This window comes from Pomacea canaliculata, linkage group LG9, assembly GCF_003073045.1.
Source record: "Pomacea canaliculata isolate SZHN2017 linkage group LG9, ASM307304v1, whole genome shotgun sequence".
Classification (NCBI taxonomy): Eukaryota; Metazoa; Mollusca; class Gastropoda; order Architaenioglossa; family Ampullariidae; genus Pomacea; species Pomacea canaliculata.
In genome coordinates this window covers 11,271,348-11,286,041 of record NC_037598.1, presented here as the reverse complement: position 1 = coordinate 11,286,041, position 14,694 = coordinate 11,271,348, and the positions used below count along the sequence as shown (strand labels likewise).

Genomic DNA, 14,694 nt, shown 5'->3' with positions numbered 1-14,694 from the left:
ACCTTTAAACTTAAAATTACTTTTATTGCCGTGATATAGCTCTAGTTGCTGGCACGGCATAAAACACTAACAAACAAACCCTTCGCCGTGCTATATGGCGGTGCGGTGGCTTAGCGGTTAGCACCTGTCACCAATACACTGAGGGTTGACTTTCCTTGGTTCAGCTCTCGTCTCGAGCACGCTGTTCTTTCTCTGTATGTGGCTTTCGTTTAAAGGGGTATAGCTCCGTGATATAGCTTTAGTTGCTGTCTCGGCATAGAACACCAGTTACCCTCACCACCATCCCCACATGCACACAGAGAGAGGAGACTAATGAGCAGTTCAACTATCTTTATTATCATGTAGCACAACACTATAGTTAACTCGAGCCGACCCAGAAGGATCCTGGTATGTCAGGCATGCACAATGGAAATTCACGTATGTCATTCATATTTTTGGAACTTCCTTGGCAGAGATACTTCCGGGCAGTGAGTAAAAAAAAATGAGAAACAAAATCTAAACAGATAACTTAATAATAACTTGAAAAAAAGGAGGGTAACAAAGTTGCACTTCACGGGATCTGAGCAGTTTATAGAAAAACGTACAACTAAATCTGTCACAGTATGGAAAGATAAATTCTTACAAACATACAGCTGGTGATAAATACATACCAATAATGACTTTCTATAAACTTAATAACAGGCATAAATTTGTTATGAAAGACACGCAAAGATCGTCAATATCGCAGTTAATTGCAGCAGTTAGGAAACGGCAATAATATTCGCTTTTTAATACACACATGCTAACTATCCATCGTGAGGGATGAATTTATTTTATGAATATGCATGAAAGTACACATTTCAAATAAACGAAATAAGAATTGACAGGCACACATTTAAAACAATGCAATTGGGTGGTGGTGGTTGTCGTTGTTGTTGTTATTGTTGTTGGAGGGAGGGGTGAAGTATTTCACCCTCCACCCCAAGACATGACGACTGGTAAGGCATAGGACTGGAGTGAATGATGAAAGTCTTGTGATTGCAACATCGGGAGAACCATGGACCCTTGGATGTTGAAAAAACGCAAACAACTCGATGTTGAAAGTCTTGTTTGGTGGCAGTAGATGCTGTTGGTCACAGATTATTCAGCAAGAACATGGACGTGATTCGTTTGCATGAACTTTCAGTGCACTGTAGTGATTAGACTTTACAAAATGTCTAAAAGCGAGTGCCATACAAATTTGACATTTTTCGTCTTTGGTAGGAACTGCCAGACTTTTTTTTCTTCAAAGATTTGTTAGTAATAGCAGCACAATGATGTATGTAATGTTATTTCGTGCTTAAGGCAGCATTTCTCGTAAAAGTAACAGCCACATGGTGAAGTTCTCAATTTTAAAAACAAAAATGGAGAGAAACTGCAACTCTTTTGTTTCTTTTTCACCGTCACTCGTGCGTCTTAAGGATTTCAAACATTAAAAAAGTAAAAATATTTATTTAAATCGTATATCTCCTCTGATTTAATTCAGGTTGACATTTAGGTACCATGCATATCGTTCAGCAATGTTACTTTTAAACGACGATCACGATGAGTATGATTCCGTGGAACAGAGTTGGCATTCGGTGACTAGCTGGTAGGCCTGCATCCAGTTGAACTTTACCCTCCATCATTAGGGTGACGTGGAAGTCGATTCGGTCAAACCCTTCAGGTCACTTTACCAATCGTAGTCGACCCACCGTTGTCAAAGTCACTTTACAAATAGTAGACGAACCACTATCGTTGAAGTCACTTTACCAATCGTAGACAAACCACTATTGTTAAAGTCATCCCTGCTAGAGCTCCTTAAAAGTAAAATAATTTCAGTGAGGTATGGCTATCATTCTTTTACTTTTCTTCTAATTCCTGTCATCTTTCTACAGTTTTCTTCTCTTCTTACCAATGCCAAGGGTAAAGTGGCCAGGTTGTATTCGTAAATTCCCTTTTTTCACCCTACTTTCCCCGTTTGTAGTCCAATCATCCATTTTTCCTTCTCTCTCTCTCACACACCCACACATACACGAGGAGTGATATTTCTTCTTGAGTTTAAACCTTTTAGCTGTGAATTACAATTTCGCGAACATATCAAGCTGCTTGCAGATGGCAACGCGCTTTCATGCAGACTTAAAAAAAATTCCTCATTATCATTATCATTATCTCTCCTACTTAGCGGGAAGAGACTAGTACAAGAACGATGAGGACAGTTTGGTGACACCTGAGGAAGTCCACTGGGACAGCTCCACACTGAAGCTGAAAAAAATGCTGACTCAGTCATCGATGAGCATTTGGACATTCAAAATAAAACGCCCGACTCTTTTTTTTTTATCACGTACTTCAAGCAACCAGTCAAAAAGAAAGACGACCTCAAAGGAAGCGAGAGAGAGGAAAAAAAGAGCGAGTCGCGAGGTGAGATAGATGCAGCAATGACTGCAGTTCTTGAACGGAGGACCTAAGCTTCTTTGGCTTCCTCCACCCCCTCAGCAGAAGCAGCTTCACCGGAAGTGCCTTCAAGAGGCTCTTCGCTGAGTGGTTCGGAAACGCCGGCTTCCACATCCGTAGAAGTCGTTGCTGGCGCTGCCTTGGATTTGCCCTTGGTGAACTTGGGCGCGCGGAAGATCTTCTTGTCCAGCACCTTCGGCTTCTCGATCTTTCCCTGTAAAAGACGGGAAAATACACGCGTCAGGATAGTTTCTGTGAGTAATTATCTACCCCTTTGCGTGGGTAGTAACATGAATAGTGACTCAACACACCGAGAGGCTCAGTGTTTAGTTCCGTAAACTGACTTTGAGTCAAAACAAAACTGAACTCAGGGTTAGTTGCTGATAGGTTTATAAAATCATAGCAGATATTTTTATGAGAATATGCATGATTAATTATGATATTGTTGTCTTATTAATGAAGGTTTTTTAAATTTCAGCTCTGTGTGTTGGCCTACATTCCAGCTTGTGACGTCAATAAAAGTCACCGTCAAATCCACATTTTGTGACGTCACTAAAAGCTGACGTCAAAGCCACATTTTGTGACGCAAAAGGAAATAAGTTTCTAGCCTTTCTTCACAATGACTTTAAACTTGTGTAAGTATATATACATATCCCACAATTCCTAAAAACAGAGCAAGTCTCAACCGGCTACAACTGCCTTGCCTTGGTGGCGATGGTGTGGTAGAGGAGCTCCAACACTAGGAAGACGATCGCAGCGATAATGCCGAGGAAGAGCAGCAGCACGGCGACGGCCATGTCGCGCAGGGTGACGGGGTAGATGGGTAGCGAGGACAGGGAGCCGCCCTTCTGGGTGTACATCCGTCCGTCGATGTCCGAGCACTCGCCGGCAAAGCGCCACCAGCGCTGGCGGAGCAGGTCCAGCTCGCCGCTCTCCCGCAGCTCCAGGATGGCCTTGTTCAGCAGCGGCGCCAGGTGAGAGCCTTTCTGCACGGCCAGCCCGTAGCTCTGACGGACACAAAGGTGAGACAAGGAGAGATGAGACTGTAGATATCGGAGAAGGAAATGCAGAGGTGAGATAAGTAATGTTAAGATGTGCATGTAGATGGATACATGTCTGACATTGATCACGTGATTTCTGTTGTCAGCGGACGATGGAATAAACTCAGGTAGTGTTCTAGGACTAAACAGCGTATACATTCTTATTCATTCTTCTTTCCTTTTGTAGTAGGGTAGTAACTAGCTCCCTCAAAAAAAAAAAAAAAAAAAAAAATACTGAGGAGGCAAGAATGTGAACGTCGTTCGCTGTTAGCATGGAGTACTCCCCAACCCCACAAACCAAAGCTGAACCATCTTCCTACGCCACTGTTGTGTTATAGATATGTCTAATTAAAACAAATAATATATATAAATTCTAAATTTTCTAAATTTGGAGTCGATAACCACAAAGATGAATTTCAATACAGAACTGTATTACCTGAATTTGTTCAAATTATAGGCAAACAGCTCTGATCTGATAAAAAGACCCGTACATCTGGCAGAAAGAATGTAAAGCAGGGAGATGTAAATAAAGAGAAAAAGGTATGAGGTATGTAACGCAGGAAAATATTAACGTGTAGTCTGAAAAAGAAATGAGATATCTATGAGCAATGGAAAAAAGGTAAGTCATGTAGAGGTGAGAGAAAGGAAAAAAAAATAATGCACATAAGTCATAGACAAAAGAAAGGAAATGCATATATATGGGTGAGAGAGAAAGGGAGGCAATACACGCAAATGCGAAACATATTTTAAGTAATACATGTAAAGAAGAGAGAACAGAAGATGATACACGTAAAAAGAAAGGGAGGTAATACATTAAGCTGGTAACATAGGAAAGTAATATATGGAAAGCTGGGAGAAAGGGAGGTAACAAATGTCAAGTTAAAAATATGCGAAACGTGTGTAGGGCTAGAGGATGCGGGATGGAAGAGATGAAGAAAGAGAGAATAATTGCTGTAAAAGTCATGTTAACATTTTCTGTTTTTACCTTTCTCTCCCAAACCCGCCCTAACAAAAAAAAAAAAAAAAAAAGCAGCAACAACAAAAGTGAAGCAGGTAGAAGGAGATCGCTACCCTGTGAAAGATGTTGTCCCCGTAGAGCATGACGTCACAGTTCTTGCGGGCCAGGTACTCGGCGGTCGAACTCTCGGAGAAAAGCACGAACTTGCCGTCGCTCTTCTTGACCCGCTGGAGGCCCTCCTCGTACGAGTTGACCCACGAGTTCTGTCGCGACATTTTGTTCCACAGGTTCTGCAGGGTGCTGTCGCGACTCTGCCGGAGGGCCTGCTGGGTGGACCCGAAGGCCAGCGCCCCCACGGAGATCTCGTTCGACTCCACCAGATCCTCATAGCTCCTGCAAATTGCAGTCCAGATAAGTTCACGCACGAACATACAGGTGCTCTTTGCTCTTTGATACAGATTTAGTCCTTTTCTTAATTTTGGAGTTATTCCTGGTTTAAATCTGGTTCAAGAAGTTTGAATTAAAAACCGATCAACCATGAAACTGGTTTTGCCATTATCAGTTCAACTGTTCAGCTGTGCTGCTTCACAGTCATGCTGTGTTGGTTGCTGATTTGTACAGAAGGTAAGAAATTAAACAGAGGAGAAGTCTAAATGTGGTGAGTAGATATCCGTGGACTTACTTGAAGGGCATGAGTGGCATCTGCTCGGGGCGAGCCAGCAGGAAGGCGGTGAGGTTAGCCGTGTAGGCCACTAGGGTGAACAGCACGAAGATCCACCAGAACGCAGCCATCAGTCGCCCTGAGATGGACCTGGGGGGCTCGCGGAACCCTGCCGACACGTAAAGACCCGTTTTCAGGACGTAAGATGCACGTGACTAAGACGTAAGGGGAGCGGAATCAAGAGGTAAAGTGTAGGTCATCTAGAAGTAAGGTACACGTCATCAACAAGGAAGGTTTACGTTGTCAGCTCTCATCGACCCCTTATCAGGCTCAAATTAAAGGCATTTTTTCTTCGATTATCAATTACTTGCCAGTGCTAATGATTTATAGGTACTAAGAACGTAAATTCAAGCTACTGTTGTGTAATGATGTGATGTCCAACTGTAACCCTGCCAGTGATTTTCATACAAGTTCTACTACGTGATGGCATTATGACGAGATGCTATTGTAGAGAGCGTTAATGAATCAGCTTCGATTATGGAGCGAATCTGTGTGAAAGTGGAGTTGTCTGACCTATATGCACGATCCAAATAAACGTACGATGTAAATTCGGAAATCAAATGCATACTCCACACAAAAATTGGGCATTACCTGTTTCAAAAGTTTTGATACTAAATCATAATAGGTTTAGAGACCTTATCACTCTGAACGTCCAAGGTTCATGGCGTTAAGAAGAGTATAGACATGCTCATCTTCCTTGGCGAGGAAGCGGCAATAAAGATTTACCTGTTGTTTACCTTGCCAGGTGAACGAGCTGAGAACAAAGAGGTAAGTGTTGCTTGGCTTGTAAGGAAAGGGAGTTGAGAACAACCTAAAAAATGTTGCCTACCTTGCCAGGTGAGGGAACTGAGAACAAAGAGATAGCTGTTGCGCAGGCTGAAGGCGTTCCGGGCGCCCCGCTGATCTCGGTCCTCGCCGACTTTTATCCACTCGTAGGGGCTAAAGCGACCGATGAGGAAGAAGATGAAGCCAACGATGATGATGGAAATAAGCAGGAGGATCCAGAACTCTGTAAACAGGACCGGCCAAGATAAAGCATTCACAAGGTATTGTCAGTGTAGATCGTTTCTTGCGCTACTTGATTTCGAGCATCACATTGCAGATAGGTGGTTGTGATTGTTGTTTGTTGTCGCTGTTGTTGTTGTCGTTGTTGCTTGTTGTTGTTAAAAAAGTTTGAGGTCTGAGGAGAGACAAATTTCCCAAGACATTTCTGGAGATAAAGTATCTGGTCATCGAAAAGCTACTAAGAGACTGCGACGTACCTGTAGAGAACGGTCTGACGAGGTAGCCGAGGCCGAGGTCAATGCGCTCGGGTTTCTTGACCAGCAGGTTGACGGCGGTTGTCATGAAGGGTTTGGTGAAGTCCACCGCCTCCTCACGTGGCACCGTCACTGTCAGGGCGCCTGCCGCGATGTCCGCTTCCTGCAACATCAACGACTCGGTTACTCATCGGTAAACCTGTTGGTTTACATTAACGCTTTGGTTACACATGGGTTGCTGCTACATTAACGTTTCTGTTACCAGAGCCTGCTGTTACATCAGTGACATGCGTGCTGCTACATCAGCTGATCCTGTACCCGTTTCCTTAACAAATGGCAAGAATTTATGGTTAAAACCGGTAGTTTCATCATTTACTATTGTCAGTTGTGTCAACATCACTATTTGACTAACACAACTGAGTTGGTTGGTTTGTTGGCTTATTTGATAGTGTGGTGCTTTGACCTCTTGGTGATGTCGTCATGCACTAGACATGCTTTGTTGGGTATCCTAGTTCTTCTAATAATTGTTAGGGAATGAAAGCTTTCTTCATCAGACCTTGAGGACCGCATAAAGCAGATGCTCTCATCACTATTACCACGGATGACATGGTGTTTACTCAATGTCTCACGGCAACAAACGTTAATTTATCACAGACTTTTCCCTCAACGACCTCATTATCGTTGTGGCAACGCACTGGGCTTTTATAGCGATGTGTGTGGCTTTGTTTATAGCTTTGGAATGGAGTGTGGCTCTTTGCAATGTCCTTGTATCTGTTTACAAGTACATCTTCTTCCCAGTCGTCCTCGTGGCTTTTGAAGAAAACTGGGTGTTTGTTTATTTTCGTGCATTCTGTATTCCTTCCACGGAAATCGTTCTCAGCCTTGTTCCTCATTAATAAACTGCTGACTTCCCACGCAGAATTCTAGATGCCTAAGTGAGTGACAAGCCGAAATAAACAAAGACAGAAATAGTAAAGCCACCCCTTCTCCAAAATCTTAATGAAACGTTGTAAATGTAATAAAAATGTAAAGGTGGTTCCCTAAACTTCATCGAGTTTTGTGTAGAAGCATAGATGCTCACCTTTCGGACCAGCTCGCCGATCATGCCGGTCCAGCCAATGGGACTCTCTGTGCCATACTGATTGTCGCTGGCAATCTTGAAGGAGTAGGAAAAGCCAACCTTCTCCGCCACAACGTCCAGCAGGTCCTTCACAAAGCCAACGTAGCGAGCCCCTCCCTTAGGTTCCAGCTCCCGCATGATGAAAGGTTCCTGAGGAGATGATGATTATTATCAAGCCTTAGTATCATGATTATCGTCATGATTATAACTACTACCAATACTTTTGTTTTAGTTGTTGTAACACCTGAGTACAATAGAGGTATTCTGATCGGTGTCGCATCTTAGCTTTAAAACAATTCATAAGATCATTGACATCATGGACAAAACTGATGTAATAAAATATACAAAGTAGTCCCCGATAAAAAGATCGCAAGAATCTACGAACGATTTAACTTCTAGTCTACAAACCTGCTCCACAGTAGTAACCGTGAACTTCGGTATTGTCGCTGGCGTCTGAAAAAAAAAAGAATGATCAGGAATTAAACACTTTAGCCAACATCTTTATTTTTAGAGGCTCAAACGAGTCATGCATGAAGTTAATCTCAATCTCTCTTATATGAATACTTTATATGAGAAGCAATTAAATAAGCAATCAGCGCTAAAGATAATGTAACAAAAACAATTCTTGGAGATGAATAGTGCTAGTGACAGAGTCACCAAACTGAAAAAAAAAATCTTCAATAGCTTCACTACTACATGAAAGACACCGCAGCATGAAAAGAAGTTAAAAAGTTTATTATTGTTGGACAAAGTTCAAAACTTATTGGACTGGTACCAACACCTTTCTTCAGCCGACTTCCTTTTCCTTGACCTGAACTTAGGAACTTTATTTTTTACTTACGATGTACTCTGTTTTTAATCCTTGGCCAAAAAACAACAACAACACATTAAGCGAGGCAATGCCAAGATAACATTTCTCTCGTGCCATTATGTTGTACCAGCCCTGGTGCATGCATTTTTTAAAACATATCTCACGTGCCATGATGTTGTGCCAAACATGCTACAGTTTTTAAAAAAAAATTATTTTTGCAGGTTGTCGACAACTCGTGTCATACCGACGCCTGTAACATGCATCCACAAAACTTGTCATTTCTTTAAATGTCGGAATGGAATCTCCTAACAACATTTAGGAATACCAGAAACAAGAAAGTGCTTCTGGCAGAACGCCCATCACTACAGTGATGCTGGTGAGACGGGTGTGGGGTGAGTCGGGGTACATAGACTGTCCATGTAGCAAGGCGGTCCTGGAACAGGCAACATGGCGGGTGGATACATTCTGCCGCCTTTTGCTCGGGTGAGCTGAAAGTTATAGCAGCATTTACTCGTGTAAGCTTACAGTTACCATGTACACTGAAGTGTATGTGAGCATTTTTCATTCATGTATCCTTGCAAGTTGTCAAGCACTTCATATTTGTAAAAGCTTGAGCTTTATACGAATAATTTTTCCTGACATTATCTTGACATTTACACGACCATTTGTGAATGAATAAGTTTCGTACAAAAACTTCTTGAACATTATTCGAGCACTTTTATTAGTGAACCTTGAAAGTTTTGCCAACATTCTTATTTTAAGCTTGAATGTTATGACAGCACTTGTTGTAAGTGTAAGTTTGAAAATTATCTGAACACCTCTTATTCTTGAACTTTTGAAAACGTTTGACTTTTTTTACGTGTGATACTAAGGGTGTATTAATGGATGTTTCTGTTCAAATAAAATTGAAAGACAGGCCTACATAGAATACTGCTTCTACTACTGAGAGAGAAAAAAGAGTCGGTGGCGTATGAATACTGCTCACGTAAATGAGAGAAAAGATTATTGAGAACAGCAGTGGGTAATCTCAAGAAACTTATCACAATGTCGCCGGTCCTGCGAAGATCTCCGCAAGTACTTATGTATTATTCGAGGGTGTGGAGATGTAGGATGGGAACTAAAATCTTTAAAAATATAATACTTGTTTAAATAGTTATGGTGCAAGATGGAAACATTAAATACTGACGCCTTACATAAGATCAAACGTTTTTCCTTCAACCAATCACTTATCTACAGCTCAGTCTCTCACTCTGTTTGGCTGTCTGGCCGTCTGCTCACCCATCTTCATACTTTTCCTACATATTCGAGTCTGCGCGCTTGTCTGTGATACTCTGTATACATAACACAGGTTACTTGAGTGTATTCGGGGGCAATGTGCCTGAACTCTGACCTCTGACACTGCACCAGCATGTGCCCCCTCGTGACAAGCCTTTCAGAACAATAGCTCGCAGCGGGGAGGTCAGGCAAATACCATCTACATCCAAAGACCACGTTTCTAGAGACTTTTGTACTAGAAGGATAGCATGTGGCAAGGAGATGCTTGAAGTCTTTTTTATTTTATTTTTTTTTATCTCTCCCTAATTTGTGCGAGGGAGTTCAGAAAAAAATCAAGGTCTTTATATCGGCAACTTCATTAAAGTAGACAGTTCTCCCCTTATTTATTTATTTTTTTTTTGCGTGTCTTTCTTCTGTTCATTTTGTCACTGTTTTGTTTCTTTTCTTCTTTTCATTTTTGTTCCTTCTTTTCTGTCTATTCCTTATTGCGTTGTCTGTTTTCTTTCTTTCTTTTGTTCTTTTCATTTTTGTTCCCTCTTTCCTGTCTATTCCTTATTGCATTCTCTATTTTATTTTTTTTTCTTCGTTTTATTTTTGTTCCTTCTTTCCTGTCTATTCCTTATTGCATTTTCTGTTTTCTTTCTCTGTAACATTGCTCTCCTCCACTCACATTGTTACAATAGCAGATTGTGCTGCCAAACTTTGCTGTCAGTTGTCTCTTAGACTGTTTTTTACACAAGGATGAGCAGACAGTCGGGTGTTGTATCTAAGGCTACAAGTGAATTGACGTGTGAGGTTTACGAGAGAAGACAGAGAGTGAGAGAGGCGAAGCAGATGCACAAGTCAAGACAGGAAAGCATTTAAAAAAACCAAAACAAAGTAACAGACAAGCTAAACAATGCCAGGAGAGAAGTAAGCACGCGGACAGGTTAACGAAGAATATTCACCAATCTTTTGCTGCACTAGTTTGCAGGCTCCTTTACCGTTTTCTGACACAATAGGCAACGCATCCTTGACAAGGTTGTAGTACCTACGTTGACCTTAATGACCTTATCAAACGTACGAGTGAGACTGCGGCGGCTTATATTCATAACATCTGAAACCTTTTTCAGAACACCTCCGAGTTTCCTATTTTGCGAGTTCGACATCTAGTGCTTTCGACGATTTACTGATTCAAAAACTTATATAACTGTACAGGATGCTTCCCATTTTGTTAATTAATATTCCGTTAAATATGTAGTTCTTATACAGTGTCTAGTCTTCTCTCAGAAAGCTTGGCTTGAGATTAAGATCTCGAGAATCGGACTGAATAGCTCCGATAATTAAAAAAGTTAAAAGAGTAATACAATAAAATTATGTCTAATAGTAGTCAATCTACAAGATGACATTAGATTTAATAAGAAATTTTGATGACCGGATCTTTTTGTAGCTTTAATCAGAAAATAAATTTTACTTGTTCTGAGATGTCTCAAAAGTTTTAGAAGGGGATATACAGTATTTCAGAGTAAGACATACGGCGTCTGAACCTCTGTGCTTGCACCCTAGTCACGTGAGTCTATGTCAAGACGAATGCGATGATAGAGAGAACGGGGAAGTTTATCATGGCAGAAGGTTGAGCTGCAGAATCAAGGTAAACTGATTGCACTTCTTTTTTTTTTTTTTAACGAGAAAAGAATCTTGATGCAGTCACCGATGACTATCTCGCTGGCGGCGGGCCCCCATATCGAGATGTGCACCGCAAGACGAGGGCCACACCCAGTGATTGTGCGCACGTACTTGGGTTCCTGCCAGTCGGGTGGATGGCGGGGAAGGGAGGAGAGGGTGGGTTTCCATACACTGCTAAGGGGGGGTAGGGCGTGAAGAAAGCGCTGCATTGGCGTGTCGAGCTGACCCTCCCGACAGCCCCTGATATCGAGAGGTATCAAAGAATCACGAGTCTGTCAGGTGATCACCCCCAGGAGCACCCAGCCTCCCATCGTGTGACGTGGCGTTGCGCAAGTCCGGTGTGTGATGCAGGTTCACACCAGTGCGTGCATCCGCATTTATTGCATGCCTTGTTTTATATTGGTTGAGGGCGTTGCTCCCTTTCTTCCTTTTCATCGTCGTGGTTATCGCCGAATCTATCTCTGACTGTTGCCGTCGTCGTTGAGACATATACTGCGTCGATGGTGCAACATAAAGTTTATATAACTTTCATGTAACTTTCGCTAAAAAGGGTCGAGGTTACATCGAGAGGTTGGTGAATCGTTGAGAGTTTATGTTACGCTGAGGATGGGTGTAACGATAAGGATTGGTGTAACATTGAGGATTACTATAACACTGAGGTTAGTGTAGCTTTGAGGATGGGTGTAACAATTGTTACAGAAGACCACGCCTTCGCTAAGTCCAAGGAGATTGGCAGACTTCTAAAATGTTGAGTCCTTGATGCTACATTATGAAACCTTTAGTCTTTAGTCTGTGCCTCAGATGCAGACAACAATTTCTACACCCTGAATAACCCCACCAAACGTGCGTTAACTGTGTGACACATCAGTGATGTGCTGATAACATCACCGACACTGTACTGATGTCACATCATGTGTGTGGCAGCAGCAGTAGTAGCTAGGTGGTGGAGAGACAGATGGTGCTACTAGTGCCGACAGCGGCTGCCAGAGAGTTGAACCAAACAGCACGTGCTGCTAAGGTCAAGAATTGGCTCACCTCCGATTGCATGGAAACGTTTCTTCGAAAGGTTTTACTTTGAGTGTCCGAGGTCGGCGACCTCTGACTTTTCACACCGGGGCGCGTGCAGCACAGACTCTTGCCTCAAACTCTGCATGCGTCTCCGTGTGCGGAATTTGTTTAAGAGTTGCCAGAATGTTCAGCCTTGTCTGGAGAAGCAATCTGCAGGTGCAGATGAAAGATGCCGGCCGTGAAAAACGCGCACACTAGTGAAGAAAGCTGATGCAACAAGAGAGAAAAAAAACCCTGCAAAATTCTTCTCATGGGCGCCAAGAGCTAAATTCATCCCTGACACAGTCCCACAACTTTTGACCAATCAGAGTTATCTAAAACTATTCTAGAATGTGCAAATCACCAAGGTTTCGCTATGTGATTGATGACACCTGGTCCACGACTATTCTGAAACTTCAAAAGGAATAAATAAACATTATATATCCAGCGGGTGACGGTGCGATTTAAACCTTTTTTTTAAAGGAAATAGTTGCGTGAACATTACTTGTAAAAATTGTTTGCTTGCTCGCTTGAAAAAAAAAAAAACGAGAATGGAGTTTGGTGTACCCGTACTGAAGGCTCACACCCGGGTATCAAGCTACCCTGAGCTGGAGCAAGCTGCAGGCTAATCGTTCACGCTCTATTTCTCCGACAGCACAGGATAGTTTGCACGTGCACAACCTCAGAAAATTGCCTTCATCCGCAGCTTCCAAACATCCTTTCCACCAGCACCAGGGTTCTTTTCGCTTAGTACAGCGACCTTTGCCAAAAACAAACAAGAAAAAACTGGAAAAGGGAATTTACATGTTAACTGACGGACAAAGCAGTTCAACACTTTCAACTGCTTGTCACATGACAAAAATCTTAGCACGAGAAATTTTGTTTTGAATATACATGTAAGATTAAAATGTACCAAAAATACAAAAAGCCTGCTATATGGAACGAGAGATGGAACGAGATTGAGAGATATATGGAGAGATGGAACGAGCCAGCGTCAAGTCAGTTGATATTACTATCGACACCACTCTCAATGTACAGATAACAGAGCAATCTGACATTGGCCATTGGAAGGAATTGAAAATGTCCGTGGCACTATCTCTACTTGCTCTTACTAACTTAAGCAGACTCGTTACATAAGCAATGCAGTAGCAACTACATCACATCAAATCGCAAATCACATCCGTCAAAAACTGTCCTAGACTTGCAATATCCCAGACGAACAGCAGTCAGCAGAATGAGTGGAGGCTGTCATTTGGCACTGGACCTTGTGTCTCTGTCGATGTAGGCTGCAGCCAAATTTCTGGCATTTCTGCAACCAGGACCTCCTTATCTTCCCCACCCCCTCACCCTCGACATACCTTGTTTCGTTATTACGAAGACGTTGACACATTAAACTCTGACCTTTTCTCCTAATCGCAAGTCTCGGTCCTTGCTGTACAAACCATTAACAGCAAATTTCTTTTTATGAACAATTTGGCAAAGAACGAAGGGGCGTAACTCTTGGCTCAAAGAGGGAGGAAACTGGTTGGGTGGGTTCCTAGCTCAAAGAGTCATCTCCCCAGTCAATCAGTCATCAAACGCCAAAGACGATGAACTGCATGTAAGGGCCTTAACTGGCTTAGATTTCTTGCGAGTTACTGCCCTTTGAGCTGCAGGTACTAACGCACGACCTCAAGGACTGCTTTGGCAAAGAGCTGACGTCTCGGGCAGAAAAATAAACTCAGCCTCAGTGTTTACAGCTTTCTGCACGTGAAGCACATCTTTGGCTGTGTACGCGGCACGTGCCTTCCCTCCATCCGATCATTCGTCTCCCCATCCCTTCCTCCCATCCACACCAACACACAGAAACTCAATTTCTGACGAAAATGCGTTTCCTGTGTTGGCAGACTGTTTCGAACGCTCGTGCCCAGAATACAGGCAAATCAGCAGAGTTAGATGGGTCTGGAGAAGAAGAAGAGGAAGAAATTTGCTGAAGTACTTCTGTTCAGATAAAGCCATCATCATGTTCTTGATTGCATCACTACCATGAAATAACCGCCATGTTGGCTAATGCTAAGACTCACCTGGAAATGTTGATAAGCTTTTTGTTTATTTATGGCCAAAACATACAGTTTCGCAAGAGCGGAGAAGGGGGAGACGTAGGCGTGCACATCACAAAATAATTTGCTACACTGAAGTTTTTTTGAGGCTCAAAGAAGGAAATGGAAAGGAGAAGCTGGAAGTGATGTTCCTCCACTCTATTTTGTCCTGGAGGGTAAGGAAAATTGCGAGAAGGGGTGCGGGATGGTGGATGAGTGATGATAAGGTCATGAGTTTCACTGAAGACACAAGAAAGACCGAAAATGAA

The 14,694-nt window shown here is 42.5% G+C and overlaps 1 protein-coding gene across 1 annotated transcript in view; it reads right to left on the bottom strand.

The window, feature by feature from the left end:
• Positions 1-313: 313 nt before the first annotated feature.
• Positions 314-14,694, bottom strand: part of LOC112571448 (glutamate receptor 1-like) — a 33,291-nt gene continuing 18,910 nt past the window's right edge. Inside the window, exons 2-9 of the mRNA XM_025250426.1 lie at positions 7,958-8,002; positions 7,511-7,699; positions 6,433-6,592; positions 6,000-6,179; positions 5,132-5,279; positions 4,563-4,842; positions 3,156-3,458; positions 314-2,665 (exon numbers count right to left, since the gene is read on the bottom strand). Coding sequence (XP_025106211.1) covers positions 2,462-2,665; positions 3,156-3,458; positions 4,563-4,842; positions 5,132-5,279; positions 6,000-6,179; positions 6,433-6,592; positions 7,511-7,699; positions 7,958-8,002 — 1,509 coding nt within the window. The 3' untranslated portion in view covers positions 314-2,461. The remainder of the gene's footprint in view (positions 2,666-3,155; positions 3,459-4,562; positions 4,843-5,131; positions 5,280-5,999; positions 6,180-6,432; positions 6,593-7,510; positions 7,700-7,957; positions 8,003-14,694) is intronic.